At 43.0% G+C, this 12,957-nt stretch overlaps 1 protein-coding gene across 36 annotated transcripts in view; it reads left to right on the top strand.

The window, feature by feature from the left end:
• ADGRL2 (adhesion G protein-coupled receptor L2) overlaps nt 1-12,957 on the top strand; it is a 480,081-nt gene that overhangs the window by 453,205 nt on the left and 13,919 nt on the right. For 19 of the 36 annotated variants that reach the window (XM_038412994.2, XM_043490399.1, XM_038412998.2 and 16 more), the window contains 3 exons: nt 11,099-11,190; nt 12,050-12,094; nt 12,388-12,414. In XM_038412994.2, the coding sequence (XP_038268922.1) occupies nt 11,099-11,190; nt 12,050-12,094; nt 12,388-12,414 (164 nt within the window). The remainder of the gene's footprint in view (nt 1-11,098; nt 11,191-12,049; nt 12,095-12,387; nt 12,415-12,957) is intronic. The other 17 variants (XM_043490406.1, XM_043490413.1, XM_043490417.1 and 14 more) reach the window with 1 other exon arrangement.

Genomic DNA, 12,957 nt, shown 5'->3' with positions numbered 1-12,957 from the left:
TCATAGGCACGTTATTTGTTTGCCCCAGAGTAGAGGCAAGAACATGCCTGCAGCTTCTTGGTCACATGGCAGCCACCACCTTCATGGTCAAATATGCCAAACTACGTATGAGGTGCCTTCAGGGTTGACTCAGCTGACTCATACAAACCCAACAGACACAGTCTCCACATGATGCTAACTCCTCCAGCAAAGGTTTTAATCTCCCTACAATGGTGTACAAAACTGGGGAACATATGCACAGGCGTCCCTTTCCATCAAAATTCCCCTGTGCTCATGCTCATGACAGATGCTTCCCTGATAGGCTGGGGAGTGCACCTGGGAGCTCACACAACACAGGGCCGATGATCCCTGTCAGAGACACGTCTGCACATAAATCTTCTAGAGCTCAGAGCATTCAGATATGCCTGCCTCCACTTTCTCCCAATCATAAGGAAAAAAATCTATTTGGGTCTTGACAGACAATATAGCATGCATGTTCTATATCAACAGATTCGGGCGGGGGAATCCCACTGTCTTTGCCCAGAAGCCATCCAACTACGGAATTGGTGTATACAACATCACATAGAGATCACTGCTTCCTACCTGCCTGGGTGTCAGAACACTACTGCTGACACACTCAGCAAACACTTTTCACAAGAACACGAATGGGAATTGCACCTCACAATACTGCGGTAGCTCTTCTCCCACTGGGGCACCCTGTCAGTAGACCTGTTTGCCACCACACAATACTGCAAATGCCATCTATTCTGCTCCAGAGCAGGACTTGGGACTGCATCCCTCGGAGATAAGCATACTAATGGCCTACCCTCCCTACACAATTTTCTTCAAAGACAAGATTATGATGCAACCACACTCCAAATTTCTTCCCAAGGTGGCGTCCATTTTCCATCTCAATCAGCCAATACACCTACCGGCATTCTATCCCAGACCTCATAAGAACCCACAGGAAGCGGCATTACATACTCTTGATGTCAGACGTGCAATTGCCTTTTATTTAGATAGAACTAAGGCATTCAGTAAATCCTTAAATCGGTAGACTATTTGTGTCCACTACCGAATGATTGAAGGGTGCTGCTATTTCCTAGCAATGACTCTTCAAGTGGCTATCTGAATGCATTAGGTCCTGCTACCAGACCCAGAATGCTCAACCCCCAGAGGGCATCAGAACACACTCTACTAGAGCGATGTCAATATCCATTGCATTCCTGCAAAATGAACCTATTACCGACATATGCAAGGCAGCCACATGGGTAGCAGACCACACATTCACCAAACATTATACTATCACACAGGACTCTATGGCAGACGCATAGTAGGCCACAAGTACTGTCTACCATTATCAACGACACAACTGCAAAGTCCCAGCAACCATAGTGGGTGTTGCCTCACATTTGCCTGGAGTAGAGCACCTACAGGGACAGCACTTGAAAAAGAAGAGAAGGTTACTCACCTTGCAGTAGCTGACGTTCTTTGAGATGTGACCCCCTGTGAGTGCTCCACTACCCACCCTCCTCCCTTCTACTTTGGAGTATGAATCAGACGACTCTACGGTAGAGAAGGATCTGAAGGGGTGCAGGACGCGTGCACACAGATAGACCCTAACGATACTGCGAGACAATAGCTGGGCGCGTGCATCCTGACCAGGCACTGCTACCGAAGATCTCTGATCAATGGCACCAGGACGCACCATCACCTGGAGTGGAGTATCCACAGGGACACACATCTTGAAGAACCTCAGTTACTGGAAGGTGAGTAAACTTCTCTTAATGTGAAGCTGTGCTAAATTCTGAGGGCCGGTACTGTTGTCCAGCAAGACTTTTTGAACTTATCATCACACATTGCCTGTGCATTTGAGTTCTTTGAAGTCCACCCAAGATGAAGGTCTCTCTCCTTAGTTCGGCTTGCAGCAACACATCTACCAACTGGAGTTGGCGCTCATTAAAGGATAATTTCTTTTAAAAATCTATTAGACAGCAGATATGTATTAACTGATAACTCACTGGTATTTACTGAAGAATGTCAAACTCTAAAGGATGAAACTACTAACTCAAGAGTTTGGATGTCCCATAGTTTTTGTGGAGGAAGAGGAGAATAGATATAGATCAGTTGAAGATTAGATTGATTTATAATGCTAAAAGAATAAATAAATGGACTTGGGTCAATGTTTGATCTTCTTCAGACAGGTGGAAAATTCAGTGTAATGTAATGCTGCAGTTGTGGAAGCAAAAAGCATCATGTGCATTGGTTGAATTGTTATAGGCTACAGAGAGGCCCACTTTTTCAGAAGTGCAAACACAAAACTCTGCCTGCCATTTGATAGGCCTCTGTGGATTTTATGCATTGGAATGTGATTTTTTTAAAAAATTTCTATTGATATTAAGAAATTCAGGATTTAGGATGACTGATTCTTCTTAAAACAACAAATTCAAATGCATTGAATAATCTGGATAACAGCTGATACAGATTAGTGGAAAAGAAGCAAAATATCTGGTTCATTCTCTCTCGTGCATGCACACACACACCGCCCTCAAGAGAAAGAGGAGTTAAAGCCATTTATTCTAAAAGTAATTATTTTCCATCATGTTCCCGTGTCCTTTCTGCTTGGTGTACTATGTAATAAAATGAATACACCCAGAACAGCAACTTATTTAAAAGAACTGAACCCCTTTTTTCATGAGAGGAGGTGAGTGAGATAAAAGAGGGTGTCTTTCCCCAGGGTTAGCTCTATGCCACTTACAGTTTTTGCGTAGATAAAATAATTTTCTGATAGTTACAGAGTGCATATACAGAACCAATGTTTTTTAATCCTTTTTCAGAGGTGAACTAATGTTCTTTTGTTGCTGATGTTTCAAATTATATCATTTTTCACAGAGATGTGGAGAATAAGTATCATATCGTCTGTTGTCATAGTTACTTTATCTTGAAAGTACAGTCCTTTAATGCTTTTTATTTTTAAGGTTCTTTTTCATCTACCATGATACAACTTTAGTAAAATACTGGGGTACTTTTCAGTTCTATTTTCTAAATTTTAATGAATATTGAGAAAATGTTTGGTAACAGCCTCCGATTCTGCAAGAAATCCATACAGGCAAAGCCTGCGTGAAGCCCTGTTGCCCTATTAGAACATTGTGTAGGCTCAGAGGTAGGGACTTGACTGCTTGGATATCATTGCAGGATGGGATCCTTGCTCTATAAATATAGGCTTTTATTTTTCCACATTTTAGATGCCTAGCTGCCAATTAGACTTCTCATGTCAAAGAATCATCCTGCCTTTTCTCGAGTGCTAGTGCCTATGGGTATTCACTGTGGGAGTGCATATACTCCATGCATCCAGAACTGGAAATTCAATAGTAGTGTCCATTGGTCTGTTCTTTGGCCATTCACCTCATGCTCTCAACAAAGTGGTAAGGGATGACACGGACCTACTGCCTCTACTACTCACACCCTGGGACCGAACTCTCCTGTGTTTGTAGCCTTCTAGCTTGCTCGAATCTCTAACTAGTAAAACTGTAAATAGTTTATTATTGTTAATAGTTTTAGTATTTAGTTAGTGAGTAGTCTTAGTCACAGTTACAGAGGGGGAACTCCTGACCCCTATTAGCTAATTTTCCCAACTCTCAGGGTACATATGCCTAAGGTCCCAAACTTCAAGTCTTACCTTGTCTACCTGTCGGTTACCAGTAAGTGACCTGCATGAGAACTGCCTCTACTGCCTTGGGGAATCACACATCCCTTCAAAGTGTGAGATCTGCCACTCCTTTTCCCCTTGCCCTAGGCAGTTTCAGGAGTTCAGACTCTGCAGGAACCAGATGGAGCATTCTGTGAGACTTTGATCAGATTATCTCCTGCTCCCCGCCTCACTGACTGGAACCTAGCAGGCTCAGGGACTCTGCAAAGTGGAAGCATGAAAAAGACAAGGAGAAATAAACTCATAAAAAGGCAAACATGTCTCATCAGTCCTCAAAGAAGGGAGCTGCATCTTCCCTCGGGACTGCATGAGACTCCATTCCACAGAGGGAGGTGCTCCTGGAGTTCACTGGGAGCACAAACCAGCTCTGACAGCCAGCTTCTAGTGCTCCGAAACCATCCTCAAAGGGCGTAAGGAAAGTAAAAAAGCACTCACCATCTGCCCTGGCAGTACTACACTGCATGCCTAAGCTTGCACTGACAGATCACATACCAATGACGACTTCCAATTCTCCTCTGATCAGATCTCGCTACGCCCTTCTCAAGGATCATCAGGACCCTGCTTTCCAGGGAATACCCGTAGCCACACTGCCAGAAGACGATTGATACTGCTGGCTCCGCCCTTTGAGTTGGATGGCTCTTACTCTGTGGAAGTATAGAAGTTGGCACTGCCAGTTCCACCAATGGTCTGCACACACAAAGTCAACCTGTATAGGGCTGCCAAAACCTCATCCCAGGACTCATACAGAGCAATCAGGGATTAATGGCAATCCTCATGGGATCTGCCCCCATCCCTACGAACCCACCTACTCGCCATACTGGAGCACTTGAGACCCTTACTATTGAGTCCCAGACTTTGAACACCGAGAGCACAGATTTCGTCAGAAATCACCTCCAGTGGTAGAGCCTGAGCCCTCTCTAAGTCAGACAAAAGAACATGAGCAGCCAGTATCTCTGAATCTGCCAAGGGCTTCTTTTTCATCTGTAGACAAGGCGATGATACCAGTCTCCCACTCCTCAAGATGATTACGAGCAGTACCATGAACTTCTCCAGAGGAATACTTAAACCCCCCCACATCTCGCTGGAAGAGGTTCAGGTCCCCACTCCTCTCCATGTCGTCCTGGACATTCTCTTGTCAGTGGCACCCTTCAAAGTGGCACTTCCTATGAATGAGGCTGTTTTGGAGCCAGCTAAGGACACCGTAGCCATCTGGGCCCTTACCCCAAAGAGAACTGAAAAGAAGTATTTTATTTCCCCTAAAGAGGCAGAATATTTGTTCTCTTACCCAAATCAGAACTCTCTGGTTGTCTGATCTGTCACAGAGCAGAATGACTAACCAGTCAAGGATCATTCCTTCAGACAAGGATGCCAAAAAGAACTTTTCTTCAGCCAGTCTACTTTTCCATATCAAGAGCTACTGAATGCTCACGTCAAAATACAACGTCATGAACTATAACAAGAGTTGACCAATAAATTACGTTAGTAGTGTAGCCCCCAATTCCAGGCTATTCTGGAAATCTAATGGCCAGGTCATCCCTTCAGCTGTCATTGGACATAGCGGACGCAGCTTCCTGCTCCATGGTGATGTCAGTAGTTATGAGGTAGGTTTCTTGACTGCAGCCATTAGGGTTCCCCAAAAAGGTTCAGGTGATGGTAGAACATCTCCCCTTTGAGGTTAACAAGCCTTCAGCAAGAAAACCAGCGAGTCACTTCACTCATTCCAATACTCTCATGCCACTCTCCATTCCTTGGGAATGTGCACCCCACCATCTTGCAGAAAATATTCTAAAGTGCTGCAGCGTACATTCCAACCAGCCCCATGGCCATTCTACCAGAGGCCCCCTAAGCAACCAAGAAAGCACCATAGAGTACAGTGCGGCCAACACACCACTCCACTATCGTCCCTTGTCCAGACCCAGATGCTTAATCCAGGTAGGGGCTGGAGAGACCATAATTGGGGAAAGGGCTTTTTCTCCAAATACTTCCTGATCCCCAAAAAGAAAGGGAGTTGCAGGTTCATCCTGGACCTCAGGCATTTGAATGTCTTCATTTACCACATAAAATTCAGGATGATTACCCTAGTTGCTCTAATCCTCTCCCTAAACAAAGGAGACTGATATGTGATTCTCAATTTAAGATGTTAATTTTCATAAAGGCATTCCCCCAGCACAGGCAATTCCTGCATTTTTCAGTGAGTTTAGAGACTAAACCCAGTGTAAGATGTTCCCCTTTGGCCTTGCAGTGGCCCCAAGGGTTTTTTGCAAAGGTCATAGTGATGGTAGCTGTGCGCTTGCGCCAGCAACTCTAAAGTATATTTCCCTACCTAGACAGATTCCTCATAATGAGAGACCTCAGCATTCATATCAGGCTTTAGATAACAGTGTGGTCCTGCTTGGTCCTCCAAGGCTGCATGGTAGCATGCACCTGTGTGGCCCTCTTTTTCCAGGCTACATTTATGCAGTATCCAGGCTTGGCTGAGAAAGGTCTACCTTTCAAACAGAGATTCCTTGGATAAGAGAGTCTCAGTTCCTCATAGTATCTGGACAGCTCTCACCTGGTGGGAGAAAGACATTGTTTGTGTGGTGGTTCCTTTTGCTCCTTCCCTTCCCACAAAGGCACTCATTATAGATGTGTCTCTATGAGGCTGGACAACTATGCAGCTCAAGATTCCTGGACTGTCAGGTACCACACCACCTAGGCTCAACTGCTGGCCTGCTCCCTAGCTAACTGCGCTGCAAGGAACCTTAGAACTCTGAGTGGGCACAGCCCCTGATTGGCTGCTAGTTTAGCAGTCCTGCTTATAAGCTTGGCCCCCACAGTATTTTAGTGGCTGCTCAACGCATACCACATCCACAACTGTACTTGCCCTTGTTCCAGCCTGCTTCCCGTCCCTGCTATGTATAAACGAACAGAGGGGACCAGAGTCCGTACCACTCTGGAGGGAGGCTGGCCCACTCTGAAATTGGTGCATCCACCATCAGATCATTCTCACTGCAGTGCACATACCAGGAACGATGAAATCCTGAGCAGACAGCCTCAGCAGGCATTTTCACAAGGATCTCCACCTTGGTGGTACAGCGGTTATTTTGTCAGCGGATAATATTCCCATCATGGGACCTCTTTACCACTCAGGGAAACAAGAAGTTCTCACCTATTGCTCTTGAGACACACGGGGCACAACTCCAGAGGGGATGCCCTCCTAGAGCAATGGTCAGACCTATTGACAGACTAGGGACCGAATGGCTCGGCAGCAGTTCTGCGGAAAAGGACCTAGGGGTGACAGTGGACGAGAAGCTGGATATGAGTCAGCAGTGTGCCCTTGTTGCCAAGAAGGCCAATGGCATTTTGGGATGTATAAGTAGGGGCATAGCGAGCAGATCGAGGGACGTGATCGTTCCCCTCTATTCGACACTGGTGAGGCCTCATCTGGAGTACTGTGTCCAGTTTTGGGCCCCACACTACAGGAAGGATGTGGATAAATTGGAAAGAGTACAACGAAGGGCAACGAAAATGATTAGGGGTCTAGAGCACATGACTTATGAGGAGAGGCTGAGGGAGCTGGGATTGTTTAGTCTGCAGAAGAGAAGAATGAGGGGGGATTTGATAGCTGCTTTCAACTACCTGAAAGGGGGTTTCAAAGAGGATGGCTCTAGACTGTTCTCAATGGTAGCAGATGACAGAACGAGGAGTAATGGTCTCAAGTTGCAATGGGGGAGGTTTAGATTGGATATTAGGAAAAACTTTTTCACTAAGAGGGTGGTGAAACACTGGAATGCGTTACCTAGGGAGGTGGTAGAATCTCCTTCCTTAGAGGTTTTTAAGGTCAGGCTTGACAAAGCCCTGGCTGGGATGATTTAACTGGGACTTGGTCCTGCTTTGAGCAGGGGGTTGGACTAGATGACCTTCTGGGGTCCCTTCCAACCCTGATATTCTATGATTCTATGATTCTATGATATATGCCTTCCCTGTCATCCCTCTCCAACCTCATATATTCTGAAACATGAAGTTGGACAAGGCAATACTGACTTTAATAATACCATGGTGGCCATGACAGTCTTGGTTCACCATGGCTCTGCAGATGGCCTCCTGCCAGTATGTTTACTTACTGCCATCTCCAAACCTATTGTCACAGAATGGAGTCAGGACCAGCCATCCCAATCCAGCATCCCTCCATCTGGCAGCCCGGATTTTGGATGGGGAATGAATTTAGAGAAGTCCTGCTCAGAGGAAGTCCAATCCCTCGATCTCAATAGTTGGAAACCCCCTCCATGAAAGTGTGATGCTGCCACATGGAAGTGATTCTCCTTGTGGTGTCAGAAGTATCAGTTGTCTCCAGAGGAGTCAAGGATTCCTCTTATCCTGGACTGTCTTCTCTCCTTGAAGCCATCAGTCATATCAGTTCAGTGCAGGTATATTTGGCAGCCATTAATGCCTTTCGTTGCCCCCTAATAGTGGAGAACTGCTTTGTTTTATTCTACCCCACAACAGTAAAATTCTTAAAAGGCATTGTCAGAACATTCCTGCAAGTATCAAAGCATATGCCCACTTAGGATAAGTGGTGACTTTGCCATTTGAACTCTGGGCCTCCTGCTCCCTCTTAAACTTATCTATGAAGGTGGCTTTTCTTATGGCTATCACCTCAGCCCGGGGAGTGAGTGAGCTTGGGGTCTTTATTGAGACCCCACCTTATATGATTTGTCATAAGACAAAGTATCTCTGAGATTGCATCCCAAGTTTATCCCCAAAGTTCCTTCTGACTTTTACTTCAGTCCACCAGTATTTTAACCAAAACTTCACAATATGAGGGAGCATAGAAAGCACTACTCCCTAGATGTATGCAGTACTCTGATCGTCTGTCTGTACAGGATACAGCCCTTTAGAAGATCTCCAAGGTTATTCATCACTTTTGCTGAGAGGATGCAAGGAGAGGAAATATCTTCCCAAGGACACTCAAAATAGATTTCCAGCTGTATCCTCTGCTATCAGCTTGTGGAAGCCCCTCCTCCTCAGTATGTCATGGCTCATTCTACCAGAACTCAAGCTGCTCTAGCTGGCCTCCCTATAAGGAATCCCAATCTTGGGAGATCTGTAAGGGCCAACTTGGGGCTTCATTCATACATTTATCAGGCACTATGCTTAGATTGAAGTGTCAGCAGGTTCCTTACCTTATAGTAACTGGAGTTCTTCAAAATACGTAGTACCTGTGGGTATTCGTGATCCACCCTCTTCCCCTCTGCTTGGGTCCTCACATGATTAGCAGTAGAATAAGAACTGGAGAGGCAGTCAAACCATGCCACCCCTTATGCTTTTGGATGAGAGCAAGAGGAGGCAAAGGATACAAACTTACCAGACACTACTGGTGAAGAGTTTCGGAGTATCAGCCATGTTAGTCTGTATTCACAAAAGAAAAGGAGTACTTGTGGCACCTTGGAGACTAACAAATTTATTTGAACATAAGCTTTCGTGAGCATCCACTGAAAGCATCCGATGAAGTGAGCTGTAGCTCACGAAAGCTTATGCTCAAATAAATTTGTTAGTCTCTAAGGTGCCACAAGTACTCCTTTTCTTTTTATTGGTGAAGAGTTTCCAATCCAGGGTGCATGGTGTGCATGTGTACCCACAGTGAATACCCATAGGGACCACAGATCTCAAAGACCTCCAGTTACTATAGCTGTTCAGGGGCTAAGCCATGCCTGATCCATGGGTGTCTGATCCAGGAAGCATCCTACTGGCACACTGCAGGATACTCCAGGCTAGCTCATTAGAGCAGTTAGGCTTACAGCTGAGCTTTACTACTGGCCTGAAAAGAAATGCACACTTTCAGTTAGCATGCACTAGTGACCACAGATGGCAAACAAGCGAGGGGTCTGGGAATGCCTCTTAGCTGGCAGGCCACACCCCTGTGGTTCTGTCCAGCTCAGGGTCCGAGCCCCCCAAACCTAGTGCTTTCCCAAGCACTATTATTTAGATCATGGAAACTTCCAAAATGTGCCAGTCACTTTACAAACTTAGAAGGATGAAGACTTTGTCACAGAAGTGCAGCATCTGGAAGGTACAGTACTAGGTAGGGAATTTGTCTGCTGCTTGTGTAAAGGGTAGGAGGAGAAGTTCCCTGTGTTCTCTCTCATCCCCATTACACTTGTGCAACACAATGTAAAATTTGTCCCAGACACAGGAGGGCCAGAAATGATCATATTAATCTACTGGTTTCAGAGTAGCAGCTGTGTTAGTCTGTATTCGCAAAAAGAAAAGGAGTACTTGTGGCACCTTAGAGACTAACAAATTTATTTGAGCATAAACTTTCATGAGCTACAGCTCACTTCATTGGATGCATCCGATGAAGTGAGCTGTAGCTCACAAAAGCTTATGCTCAAATAAATTTGTTAATCTCTAAGGTGCCACAAGTACTCCTTTTCTTTTTATTAATCTACTGCAGTGTGTCTCAGGCAGGTTACAAAATGTACTCAACTCTGACTTTGAAGAGACTCCTGGTTTCCAAAGCAAATCAGTCTCCATGTCCATTTCATCAGCTGCTTCTTTTCTGAGGTTCTAACATCAGTTATTAGGTGATTTTTTCCATGTGAACTAAAACCTGGTCTGAGACCACCAGCTCATTTCACATGGGCTTCTCTGGAAAAAATAGTAAGTGCGGTAATAATTTTAATCATTTTTGTACTTGGATACATTCATTATCTTCCACATGGCATGAATGGTACTTCAGACATATAAAACAGCACAGCGCTTGGCACAATCAGCTTGTAATCGAAATTAAACAATGTCTAGACGATGGAGAAAGTAGACTGTGCTACACAATGGTTTAAATTAGGTGCCCTTGTTGTGTCATCTAGGCTTTTCATTTGTTACCGTGGAACAATTTTTAAAAATTGTTTTCCAGACAAGAGTAGTACTTGTGAGGGCAAGAAGGAATGAAGAAGGGCAGGTATAGAAGGGATGGAAATAGTGAGAGGAGGAAAGGGCTCAAGGGAGAAGGAAAGATGGAATGGTGGCAAGTGGAAAGAATGGTAGCAACAAGGACAAAAATGGGATGCAAAACATAAGGGGCAAAAGGTGAGACAGGAGCAGGTAAGGCGGAGGTTAGTGTAACTTTAGATAGTGATGTTCAGAATTAAACTGAAAATGTAAAATTTAGACCAACAGGTTAAATATGGCAAATGCAAGTTGTATGAGAAGGTAGTGACTTTTGGTGAGGCTAGATTTTGGTAAAATTCAGACTTTGAAAATGTTACCATATTTGAACCAGCATCTTAGGGGTGAAACACTCCAAATACCATTACCAGTCACCTAAATATACTTGAAAATAAACCGAGGGGTATTTTTAAGTCAATAACATCCTCATTACTCAACCTGTTACTTAAAGTAGTTTAATTTCTTTCGTATTTGTTTTGACAGCTGAATCTTATCTTCCTGGTGATCACATTGTGCAAAATGGTGAAGCACTCAAACACTTTGAAACCAGACTCTAGCAGGTTGGAAAACATTAAGTAAGTGCTTTGTGTTCAAGTATGAGAACTATGATTATTTTCTGATTACTGAACTGATTGAAAGCTACTCTCTATTAGGAACACATGGCTTTGTCTCCCAGCAACTACAAATGTCAGTTAGAAAGAAACAGTACCAATCCTGCTTCCCTTACATTGTTACCATAATGTCACAGATATTGGTCAAAATTAGATCATTTCAGCCTGGAAATAAAGCCAAGAAATTATTTCAGTATCTTCACAGAAATTCCATAGCAAAATGGCAATTTCATTTGCATTTAAAATGTAGTTCAAAATGACGTTCCTGTTTGCATGGCTGATACAATTATGTTAAGTTTGTTTTGTTAAATGGCGTTTTTATTTTAGGGATTCTGAGCAGTTTTCATTTGTAATCCAGTTCTCCCAAGAGAAATGACTCCATTACTATTGTTAACTTAAAGATTATTTGTTGTTTTCATGCTAATTGAACAAATGTTTACTTTATATTGATGCTGTATTTCAGTATCCCTTTTGGAGAGTAAAACAAGTGTTACGTATTTAATAAGAATCTTACAGCTGTGATAGTCTTTTGATAGTCTTTTAGTATATTCTGTTTAGTGTTTTTTTCCAAACTGAAGGCTGTTGCTATAACTTTTTGAAGGGATGGTGTAACTAAGGGTTGGTTGTGAAAAGGTGCTACAGATTTGTTTTGAATACTGAAAATGGCAAAGACAGGTTTACATTAAGGCTAACATTGCAAACTAGATGCCATAGATAGGTCAGTATCAGCTTCATTGCATGTTGCATGATGAGAGAGAGCGCTAATCTTTAGCATCTCTCTCTTTTCTTCCTTTTCCTCTTTCTGTCTTCTCATCCACACCAGTAATTACCGTGTTTGTGATGGCTACTATAATACGGACTTACCTGGGTAAGATAGAACCCTACATTAACAAATTCCTAGCATGATATTTTTAATTTTACAAACTCTGCCAATATTGTGGATCACCCTTACTTTTAATTAACTAGTTTGGAAATATCTAATTTGCTAAAGTATTTTTAACTATTATATGCCTTTATGATTTTAAATTGCTTGCCTCTGCACTTTGAATTTCCTAATTTTCACTAATTTTTATAAAAAATACAAAAATGCTTTCATATTAATTTCTGTTACAATTCTCTCTAATAATTTTGTTTCTCTTTTCTGCTTATAATTCTTTCTAGCTATGAAGATAATAAACCATTTATCAAGTAAGATCATTAGTTAGATGTGGAATGCACTGACTAAAATCCCTTTCCCCTTCATTCTGTGCTGTTTTCTACAATTCTTTTTTACTTAAACTAGTCATGTTGGAATCTCTGGATGTATCCATATTTTTGTCACATTTCAGCAAGGCTCCTTCATGTGGAAGTTAGATCACTTAGTCTTAGTTTAGCTGAGTTTGCCAGAATATTAAAGCTTTAGGTTCTAGGTTTTTACTTTGCTGTTTAACTTTTGTGTATTTGTTACATTATTTGGTGACATATGGAAGAACCACTGTTCAAAATATAGGGCTCAGTTAATGGTTAAGCTAGATTTACCAATCTCCTTTGTAAAAATACAGATAAAGCAGTGGGATAGCTGGGGTTTGTGCTATATCTTTGCATTTTAAAATAGTTTTGACATCTTGTGCAATTCTTGAATAAGAAAAAGGTCATATCTACTGTTGCTGTTTCCACTGGAGACTGAAAGTACCAATGGAATTGTTCTTTCTTTAATAGATGAAAGGTTAAAGCCAAGGATGTTTTGCATTT

Source organism: Dermochelys coriacea, chromosome 8 (assembly GCF_009764565.3).
Source record: "Dermochelys coriacea isolate rDerCor1 chromosome 8, rDerCor1.pri.v4, whole genome shotgun sequence".
NCBI lineage: Eukaryota > Metazoa > Chordata > Testudines > Dermochelyidae > Dermochelys > Dermochelys coriacea.
Note: the sequence above shows the minus strand (reverse complement) of the source record. Positions and strands in the feature narration are given on the sequence as shown.